Source organism: Hyposmocoma kahamanoa, unplaced genomic scaffold (genome assembly GCF_003589595.1).
Source record: "Hyposmocoma kahamanoa isolate Upper Pololo Valley unplaced genomic scaffold, ASM358959v1 76, whole genome shotgun sequence".
Taxonomy (NCBI): domain Eukaryota; kingdom Metazoa; phylum Arthropoda; class Insecta; order Lepidoptera; family Cosmopterigidae; genus Hyposmocoma; species Hyposmocoma kahamanoa.
Genome location: NW_020653900.1, coordinates 12422472 through 12437060, shown reverse-complemented (window position 1 = coordinate 12437060; position 14589 = coordinate 12422472). Strand labels below are relative to the sequence as shown.

The window sequence follows — 14589 nt, the reverse complement described above, 5'->3', positions numbered from 1 at the left end:
TGATCGGGTAAATACAGTACAGTAATCTCCGTACGTAATCGCCTACTCATAGATGAACAGCTTCGTTTTGAAAGCCATATCCTAAATATAGTAAAAAATTGTCTCTATGCACTTAAGGTACTATATAACATTAGAAATTGCCTGAGTGTTGAAACTCGTATAAAACTATGCGACTCTTTGATCCGTTCAAAATTTAATTATGTGGACGCAGTATATGGACCACGGTTGCTGGAGCGTACACAACGGTATATTCCAAAAGTGCAGAAAGCCTGCACGAGATTCTGCTTCAAAATTCCTCCACGCACGCACTTGACCTCATGTATTAATAATGGAAATATGTTAAAAATGAAAAGGACGCGAGATTTACACCTAGCTACTCTTCTGTTTGGCGTAATAAATTATAGTGTTCCTCCTTATCTGACTGAGAAGCTGGTGTGGTCCGATGAAGTTAAAAAGTCCTTCACCAGATCGCGCGCCTGGTCCCTGGTACTGCCCCGCCATCGTACCAATGCATTCCATGGTAGTTTTAAATTTGCTGCCGCCAAAATCTGGAACGACCTGCCCCCGCCGATCCGTAGTCTGCAATCAGTGCAAACATTCAAAAATAAATACAAAGCGTACCTACTGAACGCTCAAAAACGTGACACACTACCTTAATTGCTACATTAGTACTTACCAAAGGATTATCTACGCACGGCGTATGCGGCACCAGCGGCAGTCAGTTCCTTTGCTTATTACCTCTTTCTCCTTTTTTCTTTTTTTTCCATTTACGGGCTTCATTGCATGGTATCAGGTGGCGATCTTATCCTTTTATGTTTTCCTCATTCTCCTCCTGTAATATACATATACTCGTACAATTAATTGCTAATATGAAATCAATATTACTTTAATTTAATTCATTATTACACAATTACACATCAATATCCATTACGAATACAATTTACCTATAGAATAAAAAAGTTAATAATAATGTTATGAAAAGTACTTACCCTAGCTTTTACATTGAACAATTTTAAATTGTATATTTATTACGAATGTGCACCTTTATATACTAAATCTATGACTTTTATAAACCGAACTACAGAGTCCAGCTACGCTAATCCCTCCGGCGGCGGCGCGAGCGAGAGACGCAAGTATTCAGTTTGGGTATTCGTAGGTGATAAGGAAAGAATATTATCCAATTTGTAAAAAAATATTAGAATTTAAATTTATTTTATTGATATACTGTTATTTACAAAGTATTTACAAGTCGGTTTTCTTATCTGTTTATTTAATTATTGTTGAGTTCTGTGTTGTTGTCAGTGGGTCACTCGCCTCGGGCTTGCTGAAAATCAGCGCCACGAAACGGTTTAAAAAAAGCCGTTTGTGGCTAAAGCTGAGCAAGTCCCGATTGCACCAGACGCGACACGCAAGACGGTGAATTAGGTACTCCTTTAGCAATTGTTTTAATTTAATTTATGTTTTTTTTTGTATTATTATATCATTATGTATTTTGGACTCTCGCATCTCCGCGGGCCTAACAGATTCATTTTGAATTGTTTTTATTATTATTATTATTATTATTATTGTTCCTCTGTTGTTTTATTTATATGCGTGTCTTTGCTTGTGTAATAAACAGTTTTCTTTCTTTCTTTCAAAACAGCACAACAAGGCATTTTTCCACGATTTTAAAGATTTGCACGAAAGAATAACACAACCTTACCGTACAAAGCGAAAATTGCGGACCGAGTTCTAGTAGGTCTTTGGAGACCTATAGTTGGCACGCGTCAGACGCTAACTAACCACTTCTACTGTACTTATTGTTCTGTTACACAACCCAACACTGGGTTGGTGTGGGCGACCTTATTTTTAAGAGTCGTGTAAGAATTTCTAAGAATCGTATAAGAATAAGTGTCGCCGGGTTCGGTGTGCAAACGCTTTAAACTTACAAACTGCCAAGTTCCGCGAAAAATATCCATTGCCTACTTTATCCTTTCGAAACGGTGTAATGGAAAAAGTATACTTAGGAAAACAGATGACGCAACTCTAATGTAAAAAAAGTGGCGGGCCAACGATAGAGGACCGATATTTAACGCAAAAAAAAACAATATTCAGCTATCTTTTATATATTACCACACTGGTGTGACAATATGTGTTGATGATTGCGATCTATAGGTTCACCAGGAGTACTTGAAAGAATTTTTCATATAGGCTTCTTTAATAGTCCATAGAAATTTGCAATGCATCATAGGGGTAACTAGTAGAGCGGTGGGCTGATTGTAAAATCGTGGCGGCGGGCGGGATCTAATAGTTTTTCGAGCGGCGGCAGCGCGGCGGGTTCGGCGCAATCGGCGTGGTTATATTAGTATTAAAAATACTAAAACATTGTACAATATAAATACAAACATTGTACAATATAAGTACATTGTAAATCTACCTTTGTAATGAACACAAAGGTTCAGCGTTTTTACACTTTAACGTAAAAATTAACAGTCAACGGCATCAGCATTTATGCGCCATCTAACGGGGCAAGTAATCAGTGTGCCTCCCCATTTCAATCTTGTATGAATATGCACGGATTATTCTTTGTGCAATGCCCTCGCATAATATTAGATGTGTGAAATTGATTGTGTTTTAGTGAATTATCTGCGTCTTTTCGAGTTCTTAGATTTTCGCGATAGTTACATATAGGAAATGAATGGTCTAAATCACGTATATTTGTGTGAAATTAGTCCACTAAGTAGTTTGTACTAAATATAGTAAATCAACAAAGAATCTAATATATTATTATAATCAAAGTTCGGCACACCGATTTTACGCCGGTCATGTTCACCGGCGGCGGACGTGGCGTGGAAAAATCGTTGGCAACGGCCGGCGGCGTGGTGCACATACTCTACCTAAATTGAAAATCCAAGTTCCATTACAAACGGGAATAAACGGATAGAAAAGAATAAACCTGACGTTGCGATAATCTAAGATGTGCATAGATAGATTTGTTTTTTGAGCAAACGAAGGAATCTAAGGTTCGTATTCTAGAACTCTACTCAATGCTCAAGGCAGGACTTGAGTATGATTCAAAGCACTATTAATCACACTCAAGTCCATTAGGGTCGTATTTCCAGTGCTTGAAATCATACTCAAGTCTGCTCAAATCCTGACTTGAGCACTGAGTAGAGTTCTGGAATACGATACTAGGATTCAAATATACGAGACGCAAAACAACTTTGAATTGTGTAAATGGTCCTGGATATGTGTGGATAGACCTTAACTTTTCACCTCACTATACCGAGGAAAATGGTAGATGTAAGAAAAACAGTTGGACTAATTGGTCAGTTTAGATAAACAAAATTAGTTATCGTTGTCAATTTAATGTCAACAATAATATTAATAGAATCTACCAACGGATTTATATTACATATATAATGTACGTTAGATCGCGTCGTAGAACATGTCATTATGTTTTTTTTTATCGAAAGAAAAAGTGCACCTACACCTCGTCCATCGTCAAATTCAAAAACTTTTTCCACGCTAGCGTAGCGTAGCACAGATTTCTAATAAAGAAAGAAAGCCTTTCTGAGCAAGTGGGGTGAAAAGTACTTTATTTACTAATATGACACAAATACCAATTAAACACAAAAATAAATCAAATGAAAACAAAATTCATTTATTTGAGACAGATACAGTCCATAATTTTATAATAGTTACACAATTATGTATCTACCAATATTAAAAACAAAAAGTAATTAAAAACAGCCCTCTAATTGAAGGCGAATGCAGTCTCATGCAATGAATCATAATCGGTCAGTCAACCCTACCAGCCACAACGCGAAGAATGCCATTTGAGGTGCCACGGATACGGTTTAGCACCGAGGCATCTCTCTTTCTAAGAACAGCAAGAAAGCCATCCGTGTGAGCTTCTGCGACCATTCTTGATGCACTGCAGTACCGCCACAACCCTAGCAACACTCTAAATGCGTTGTGCTGAATGTGCACATTCCTGTTAAGACAATTAACACTCTGCAGGGTGTTAATTGTCTTCTGCGAACAGTTGACCCACAGTTTACACGTATAGAATAGAATAGAATACGTTTATTTACCAGAATACAGTAACTACATAGGTCTTAAGTAAAATTAGGTACATTGTATTCAGCCTGCAAGCAGATGTGCTAATATTAATGGGATTTAATGTTTAGTTTCTAATTAATATAATGAATTTGTAAATTCTAAGTATTCTTTATTACTATAGAAGCAATGTGTCAAAAGACATTTTATCAATTGTAATTTAAAATTCTGTCCTTGTAACAATTTAATTTCGTTTGGTAATTTATTGTAAATAATCATACACATGTTGAAGCAGTTATTCTTATAAATTAATTTATGGCAATGAGGTTGGTATAAAAGATGCATAATTTTTGCTCTAGTTTACCTTTGAATGACGTCACCGCGTGTTTTAAAGTATTGAGGATGAGAGTTGACAAATACGCAGATATCCCTAATGTACATGCATGGCAAAGGTAATATATTTAGCCTTTTGAACAGCGGTTTGCACCTGTCATTGAACCACGCGCCGCAAATGGCTCGAAAACACTTATTCTGGACTTTAAATGCAATTTCTGAGACTACTGAGTTGCCCCATAGTACAAGACCGTAGCTGAGCACGGACAATACGTAACCGTGATAGGCCGTCAACGCAGCTTGTCGCATAAAAGGTTTTGAAAAGTATCACTCCGTGCAAATCTGGGAGTCAATATATTGCTTCTAACAACCTACGCCCGATGCTCTCTCTCAACGTCCTCATTATCCATGAAGGTCTCCGATACCCAGTGGCCCAGATACTTAAATCGCAAAACTCTATTTAAATGAACATCATTGAAACTCAACATTGCTGATTTTCAGTGTTCACTTATAGCTATTTGCTTCCTGCGTCAGACCGGCAAGCTGAGTGTATAATAAACATCAATGTATATTATTATTAAATACATAGGCTGTCTGTGTTGCACTATAAATAAAATTCTAAATATTTTTTATTTATTTAGTGTTGCCAAGGGTTTTAACTACGGATCTATTCGCGAACTCGCGAAAACCTATAAACACAGCGCTTAAAAGAAGCCTGTGTTTTCAGTAATTGTTATTGCCTCTCGTTCGAAAACGGCAATAAAATCAATTTGCCTCTTCCACCGCATGATGTCATATCGTTAACTTAATTGGTGTACAGTGTGTGGACATCAATATACTCAAAGCTCGCCTTTTTTTCCTATAGCAAAAAGAACGCACGTGTCGTTGTCGAAGTTGCGATCCCGACCAATACGCGCATTCTAAAAGTTTTCATGTCTTTTGTTACTGTGTTGTCATGGTGAATAAATATTTTAAATTTTTAAATGAATTAAGAGGGCTTACTAAGCAAATAATTACAATTTTTAGGTGCACAATTTTTGTCGATTATGTATTACAGAAAATACAGAAAATATAAACATTGTTCATGTAGCAAATATTTTCGTGTTATACCTACCTAGTATTTCCATATTTTAATTCATGGGGCATTTTGCTTTCAAATTCACATGAAAATTATGAAAATAGAATTAATAATTGTTTTTCCTTGTCTAACACCTCCAATAGTATCTATTATAATAATATTATAAATAAGTGCGTAATTTTATTATGCACATGTCGCCCTTGCCTGCCAAAATGTTGCCGACCACTGCTCTGCGGTATTACGTCAACTTTATCGCGTGTATCCCCATTCGCATTTTTTTAACGATACTAAGTGACAGGACGAACAACTCGTGCGCCTGAAGGTAAGCGACACGTCTCTCCATAACAGTTGCAATGCCACTCAGAGCTTTTAATCATAAAGATCTGAGGGGCACTGCCACTGCGCCTGATAACGTGAAACATAAGTTGACAAGTCCTTGGTCCCAGTAATTCAACCAGCTCCTTCTTACCCTACAAAACCGAAACGCAGTTCGCATTACTGCTTGGCAGTATAATAAATACATTTTTCATATAATTTCAAGAAACCGCATAGACGTAGCAACTTCAGTTGAGAGTTTCGGCTATCGACTACAGTTTTCGATTGCCGAAATCCGTGATTAAATAAATTATTAATTGCCGCAACTAGAAACTTGCAAATTTGTACCGGTTGTCACCAGTTGCCAGTTTCCGCAACCGGCAACCGCAACTCGTGAAGCAACTTCACTCGCTCCCCGTCCACCGCAACGTCAGACTTGACCGTGGATTTCGAAAGTTTATTTAAAATTGCAGCAACCGGCAACTAAGCCTTTAGTTGCTACAACCGGCAACCGTTAATGGAATCTTGTGAAAAGTTGCCAGTTGCGTCAACTAAAGCTGCTCCATCAATACCTAAATAGATGTATTTTAATTACTAGTGTAGCAACTAATAGCATTCTACCAAATATTCAGTCAAACTATTCGGCCTGATTAGACACGTACAAAAATTGGTACAAAAATTAGCACTTACTAATGTTGGTTATGATAAATAATTCCGTACAAAAATGGTACTTCAGTTTTTAAGTTTATAATTTAAATTTATGCCTTAATGATGAAAGTGATTGCTTATTTCACTGCAATATGATTAGTTTTAGAACTTTATTTTAGTTTGCAAATATTGCCGATGAATTGATGACGACTTTTTTGAAAGATTTTTATCTCTTAGAAAAATAACTTAGTTATGTTACACTGTCTTTGATGTTTTACTTAATATAATAATAATTGTTATTCATATATTTCAAGTGACATAGACTCATGTAATTTGTTAGTAAACCACTTAATTCTAACATTAGAAGGGTACAAAATCATATACAATAGACACTTCTAGATATACGAAATTCACAACAATGCCTCACGGACAGTCCAGCCTGCTCGCTATCGAGCGCAGAAAGGGGCGGGACTGGCCCGCACCCGGTGTGCCAGAGACGTGCTTTGTTTGTTCATGGTCGCGTAAAAGCTATCCATTTTTGCTTCTGGGAACATCCTGACGCGCTACAGAAGCGGGGCAGCCCCACTAGCACTCGGAACGTATTATTATAGGGTCCTTGCGTCTAATACCTCCATAAACTGTATTTTTATAGACTAGTACAAGATATCGAGTTCTTAGGTTTTCGCGATTGTTACACATAGGAAATACTACAAGATATAATAGTACAAGATACTCTAAACAACACACAAATAAAATTTTAGATACGGGAGCGAAAAATTGAGCTTATGGGAAATTATAGTGTATGTTCACCATTATAAAAGTTATATGATAATTTTAGTGCTTTTTCTCATTGCTCCGTATTCGGACAAATATTCGGTATATTTGGCTAAAAAAATGGGCCAAATAACCCGCATACTGAATAATAACCAAAAATTCGTTGCAACTCTAATAAATACCTAACAATAGTAAATAGAATTTATAATTAAAGTTATCATACGGCTAACAAGTAACACAGAGAAATTGACAAATAGTATTAGCACTTTATTGTGAACTTGTTACTAGTGGCGCCTCTAGCGGAAAGTCTTTGCAATACCATAGTTACTGTGCTTGCTTACCAAATGCGTTTATTCGATGAGAAATATAGGTATATAAAAATAAATGAAGCGTAGTCGTTTAAACGTGGACTCGCTTAGAACATCGCCAACTCTACTTTCCTCTTGTTCTCGCTGCACGAAATTAAATTATATTTTATTACTTCCAAACTCCGAGAAAATTTTAGATAATTACTTGAAATCGAGTCAGTCCTTATTACCAGCAAAATGGTAACGAATCGTTTAAATCTGGTAAACAGTGTTCTCATAATAGCTAGATTTCCATATTTTTCCGCCATTTATATTTTATATTTTTTTAATATTGGGAGTTTTCAAATCACTTAGTTTATGTTTGTAAAATGTTGAAGAGACGACAAGCTACCATTTGGCATTAAAATCTTAATATTCGCGTTTATATGAGTTGACACTCCTTTGTTACTTTTTACAAAAACCGTATACAGCTAGAAGACCTATGCTCGGCAATGACGCGCATCGGCGTATAGATTGGTTTTCGTGACATATATATATGTATACGTATATAATATTATTGTAACCAAAAAAATCTTAATCTTATTGCATTTAAAATAGTATGAAAAACACAAATATAAAGGCAATTTTATTGTTGTATAGTCCAACAATTCAGAGGGTAAAAACATTGATATATTTTTAATTGAAAACACTAGCTTGTGGTTAGCACAGGTAACAAAATCAATGAATTATTAACACTATTTTACGCGAACATTTGTTGTACATTATCGTTATAATTTGTACCGTAACACAAAATGTGATACGAAATTTCAACACGTTCGTCATCGGCCCATTAGCTCAGTTGGTTAGAGCGTCGTGCTAATAACGCGAAGGTCGCGGGTTCGATCCCCTCATGGGCCACAAGGAATTTTTTAATTTTTATTTTTTCCTTTTGAAAAGTCTTATAACGTTATCACTCAATTTTTGCAATTTTCTGTTTTTAAAATTTCTAATAAACACCGACAATAATTTTATTATAAAACTGAAATGTGAGAAAAAAGATTTAGCAGTTATTTTTAAATATAGTAAAAACGTACAAAAATTGAGTAAAATACTGCACGCAAGGGCTTTCTTGTGGAGGTGCTGGGATTTGAACCCAGGACTTTCAGCATGCGAAGCAGACACTCTACCACTGAGTTACACCCCCCGGTAGACTACACGTTGAAATTTACGTACACTTGCTACGATAGTGTTACAATACGGACAGTACCGAACAGTCATTAAAAAAATTCTTTTTATAGTATTTGTATTATAAAAGCAATACTGATTATGATGATGGATATGAATATGTAACTTGTATATAATAAATGTCATGGCAGCTTTTATTTAATTTTCGAAATTTTAATTTATATTTGCAACTTAAAGTCTTCATCGTCAACACATTTATACATCCTACTGCAGGGCAAGGGTCTCCTCTCAGGCAAGGGTTTAGGCCATCGTCCGCCGCGCTGGCCCGCGCTGCGGGTTGGGGATTTCACGTATAAATTTCAAATTAAATTTCGTGCACAAATTCCGAGAAACTCAGAGGTATGCGCCTAGATTCGAACCCACGGTCTCTATTTAGAGGCAGTAAGGTCAAGGCCACCACAACTTTTTTATTCATGTTATCATGACTTGAGGTATTGCTATAAAATTTTATCAAGGCGTTTTCCTTTTGTTGCAGGTTTTAGGAATAACGGAGCGAGAATTTATGGACCAAATGGGCGTATATTTCGTAGGGTTCGTCTCACAATATGGTTACGACAGAGTTTTATCAGTCCTCGGACGGCATATGAGGGATTTTCTCAATGGGTTAGATAATTTACACGAATACCTGAAATTCAGTTATCCAAGAATGAGAGCGCCTAGTTTTATATGTGAAAATGAAACGAGGCAAGGATTAACTCTGCACTACAGATCCAAAAGAAGAGGATTTGTTTATTATGCCATGGGACAAATTAGGGAGGTAAGTGCTTATGTATACATAGCGACATACCTAGTGACTCATGGCCTAAAATAACTATTATTAACGTGCATAAAATAGCCAACCACCAAAAGTGTCTATTGGCATTGTACAATAAGAGCCATTGACCTACAAAGAAAGTCTAAATAAGAACAAAATATTTACTTTATCGAAATAAAGCTAAAAGAAATCTAAATAAAAACAAAAGAAAATATGAGAACAAAAAGCTAATTAGCTGGAGGCGCCGGGTATCGATCCCGGTACCTCTCGCATGCTAAGCGAGCGCTCTACCATCTGAGCTACGCCCCCGATGAGAACCGTGTTGAAAGTATTGGCTATATTGTAGTTCACCAAACTAGTCTTTATTTTATTCTTAACTTTTAACTATATTAATTTCAACACAATGACTATATAATTTACTTCTAATAGTTATTTCTAACACGCTTGAAAATTATTCTAACTCATTCGGCTTGCAACGCCATCTAGAGGTATTTGTGAAAAGTAGTTGCAACAAGTAGGTAGCACAAATCTACCTAAAGTTTCTTTTATTTATACATCTACAACGTAAATATATATGTAATTAAACATTTATTTCAGGTAGCCCGACATTTTTACCATAAGGAAATGCGAATAGAGTTACTACGCGAAGAACTACTATTCGATACAGTTCATGTTACATTCCAACTTACTTTTGACAACAGAGCGTTTACCTTGGCGTCTCTAGCTATGACAAGGGAGGAAAAACATTTACCAATCAGCGCTTCAGTGCTATTCGAGATCTTTCCATTTTGCATTGTTTTTGGGTGAGTCCATAATATGCTAGCGTTGCAAATATGTTCAAAATCGCCATCTATTGACGTTTTTGAGAACTAGAACAAAACTATGTGCAGTTTGTGTCGTCTTTGAGTTATTGTAATAACTGTGACATGATCATGATAAAAAAACCTTGTAATTGTGTAGCTCCGACATGGTGGTGCGGAGCATCGGCAACTCTTTGATGGTGATCCTTCCCGACCTCGTGGGGAAGAAGATCACAAACTGGTTCGACCTCGTCCGGCCCCTCATTGCGTTTAAATTTCAAACAGTAAGTATTCATTTCAATGTCTTATCCATGACTATTATAACATCGAGACTGTCGCTAGAAGTCGCGCAGCTAAGTAAAAAAAATCTATGAGAATACTTTAGTTCTTAATTTAACCAGTAGGGGCGCTGTACAAATCTTACACAGGCGGCTGCTCCAGAGCAAAACCTAGTAAGGGACAAATTTTTTGAAAGCTTCAAATACTATTATATAAGAGATTTCGAAACCTTAAAACCTAGTAAGACACACCTAGTCTGTTGCGTGGCATGAAATGTGTTATACAGATCTTAAAATTTAAATAGTAAGTAAAATTTTAAAAATAATAAACATAAAAGAATATAACATTTTTAATCAAATTTAAAAAGTAGGTAGTAATAAAAACCGTAATAATAATTATATAGGTATTGGACGTAGTTAAGCAAACAGGATCCAACTCACAAAATTATCGAATAATGAGTTATGTGTACCAAACGGTTCCTAAAGTCTAACCTCTTAGATCAGCAAAACATCCAACGTAACATAAATAAATAACTCTGGAGTTACATGACATTATAAGTTTTGAAAATAAAACAAGAGTGAAAAGAGTGAAAGAAAAGAAACACTTTTAATCTTCAAACTGCCAAATCTCGAAAGTGACTGGATGTGCATTGAATCCTTTTTGTTTAATTAACTGCGTTCGTTATATTAATTATTCTTCAAAAAATTCCAAAGTCCTAATTGAAGCGCCTTCATTATTAGTAATCATTCACCTTCATTGTTTGCTATATTTATTTGTAAGCATACAAGGTGAATACAGTTTACATATTTAAGATTCAAAGTTCAGCACATTGCGCCAATATAATATATACAAATATTAATAGCAAAGCCGCTTGACTTTTGTAATTTAATTGTTGGAATGAATTAATTTGTTTATATTATATTCACTATTTTGGACATTAATAATTAATCTGACATTCTTGAATACTAACGATATTATAAACATAATTAATACTTTAAATATATTTTCTTTTATTTTTTTTTCTTTTCATTTTTATATTGTCAATACCGGTAATTATGTTTGTATTATAATATTCATATACCAAATATACTTTCAATATGTTTGTATGCCAAATGTTTGGCCGGACAGTGAAACTATACCTACTCATTTTGTACATGTCACCTTACATATCTAACCTGTGTTTTCACAAATAAATGAATTATTATTATTATTATTATTATTATTATTATTATTATTATTATTATAAAGAATACAATGTTCTCATTTATTCTTAAAATCAAATTACATTACAAAATTTAACAGTTTTTTAATTAAATGATATAATCAAAGAAAAATTATGATTTAATAAAAAAGGGGAACGCATGTCGAAGTAATAAAATATGTAGAGGGTCGCAGGCTTCAAAATTTAAATGTCAATAACATTATATAATTTTACGCACATGTTATAGCAATTCCTTCGGAAACATGTAGTAGGTAGTGTGTACAATGGAATGTCGTGGCAAACGATATCAGGTTATCAGGGACATCAGGTTAAAAAAATAATTTTTTTTGAAGTAAATAAATAACTATCTATCACAGAAGAAAGAAAACAATGGAAGTACCTTAAGCCTCGATTACTATAAGGACCAACGTCGCCAAAACTCACATTCTTCATTTGAAACACTGCAAAATCGTGATATTGATTGGTCGTAGTTTTAAATTTAAAAGAAATAACAAATTCTGGATTGTTAATATAGTTTAAACTTTACCCTGTTGGCATATAGTTGAAAGTTTAATACCATCAATACCAATTATAACAAATTACGATGTTTTGCTGTTATATTGAAATTTCAATAAATGTGCTGCCATCTAGCGGTTCATTGCTGAACGACGACGAATTGGAGTTATTAATTTAGTTCTCTAAACAAATTGCGACCATATTTTAGGGGTATAAGCTTTACTTTCATGTAACAAAAAAATCGATAAACATAAAATTAAAAATTTATTAAAATTAGACTTTCCGATCGTATGAAATACCACCACGGTTAATATTTTTGGCGCGGCTCTCATTTTCGCACTCCAAAACAGCACAATAGGGCAATTTTCTAGGATTTTAGAGAATTTGCACGAAAGAATGACGCGACTATACAATAAAAAGCGAAAGTGGCGGACTGAGTTCAGATAAGTCTTTCGAGACCCATAATTGGCACGCGTCAGACGCTAACTACTACTTTTATTGTAAAAGAAATACAGAATTATTTTAGACACATTTCAAGACAAGAAATGTCAATTATTATGGTAACAATTTATGTTATTTATTACAAAAACAACATTATAACGCTGTTTAAAAATTTGTCAAAATGTCTCTCAGGTTTTCCAACTTAGTATCAAAACGCTCGCTAAAAATGTTGCCAGTGGTTATTGTTTTAAGTAATTTATAACTACGCAATGCTTGCACACCTTTTATTAGTAAAGGGAGTGTGTAACTCTTATCTGCAGTTTATAAAATGTATAATTATACAGTTGTTAAGCAGTTGTTTTAAATATTTTTATTAGTAAGGCTGTTATTGTTCTGTGTCTTTTATACACCTCGTACCTATATGAAATGTTTGGAATATACATGTATGGGAACAAATTTGGAATCAGCAAAACGGGATCTAGAACCTTAGAATTATAACGCATAGAAACCTAGTCCGCACACGCTAAGTGAGGCAAATTGAAGCGCTCCCAAAAGGCCTACACGAGCGGGCGGCCCGTCAGTGCTCAAGGTCAACTTGCACCGCGAACAGCTCAATAATTTTAGCTAAAAATTACAAAATGTGCGGTAAATGAGTGTAAAAATACGTCAGAGAAACATAAAATAGATACTAACATCACATTCCACAAGGAAGTAACGCGTTTCAACTTGTATTTTTATATAAATATTCACTAAAACCGAAAATTAACCTACTACTAAAACTAGCCTACATGAATTAGATTTTTGCCTCACTTGTGACAGTTCGTTTGATATGAAACTATCATTCTATGCGTTATTATTCTAAGTCTAGAACCTCCTACAAACGGTTTTTTACAGTTTATTTCGTTTCAGTTTTATTGTTCAACAAAATCTGCGTAATTAACATTTTTCAAAGCAAAAAAGCTTTAGGTGTGTAATATGTCAGTCACGAGGAGCTCCACTGCTACTACAGCCAGCAATTTAACTTGCAAGCTTGCAGTCCATCTGATAGCACGCCCAACCCCCCGTTCACACGAGATTATGCTGCACGCTTTTTGCAGTATAAATGTTACCGAATAAACAGTGGCGCACACATTACATAATTATAGAACCGTTCACACGGTGTTTGTCCCATGGCAGTCAACCGTGACCATGGGACCTGCAAAGGGCCCGAAACGTCGGTTTGTTTGAAAAAACAAATATACGCGATTTAAATCCGGAAAAATAGTTTCATTTCCTATGTGTAACAATCGCGAAAACCTAAGAACTCGATATTTACGTTTTAATTTAAATGAGCGTCCCGGCCGCGCGGAACCTTCGCGGCGACCACGCGTTTTATTCCGAGGAATTCAAATCTTGTTGCCTAGGAAATAGAATTCAGATTCGCCATTAATATACGTGAAAGATGAAAGCGTCGTAACTGGCAGGTTACCGCGCGGCGGCCAAACGAAAACTTTCGCGTCGTGTAACTGGGCACGAAGGGGTGAGGAGTCTTATATGTATTCCACTTCATAATTCCAACAAATCAAACTTACTTCAAAGTGTTTCCTCTAGACGGCAACTAGTTTCAAGTTCAAATTAGTTAGGAGCTCTAAGGTACCTTGTTATAAGCTCAAATTACGTGCTTGTTACCAAAATAACCGTCTGGAACCATGTGGGTGTATAATGAATATTGCACGCCAATCATACGATAGTCAACTTTTTCCTCACCGATGATTTAAAACGTCATTTGACTGGTTTTCTGGACAAACAAAAGACTATTTTTTATAGGAAATGAAACTATTTTTCCGAATTTAAATCGCGTATATTTGTCTTTTCAAACAAACCGACTTCAACCGTGA

General features: G+C 35.3%; 1 protein-coding gene and 3 non-coding genes across 4 annotated transcripts in view; 2 read left to right on the top strand and 2 right to left on the bottom strand.

Moving 5' to 3' along the window:
* LOC113232357 (soluble guanylate cyclase 88E) overlaps positions 1–14589 on the top strand; it is a 75563-nt gene that overhangs the window by 10699 nt on the left and 50275 nt on the right. The window contains exons 2-4 of the mRNA XM_026467033.1: positions 9197–9478; positions 10073–10278; positions 10436–10559. Coding sequence (XP_026322818.1) covers positions 9197–9478; positions 10073–10278; positions 10436–10559 — 612 coding nt within the window. The remainder of the gene's footprint in view (positions 1–9196; positions 9479–10072; positions 10279–10435; positions 10560–14589) is intronic.
* Trnai-aau lies at positions 8321–8394 on the top strand. The gene has a single exon. It is a non-coding gene; the product is annotated as a tRNA-Ile (tRNA).
* Trnaa-cgc lies at positions 8609–8680 on the bottom strand. The gene has a single exon. It is a non-coding gene; the product is annotated as a tRNA-Ala (tRNA).
* On the bottom strand, positions 9712–9784 carry Trnaa-agc. Its single transcript has one exon. It is a non-coding gene; the product is annotated as a tRNA-Ala (tRNA).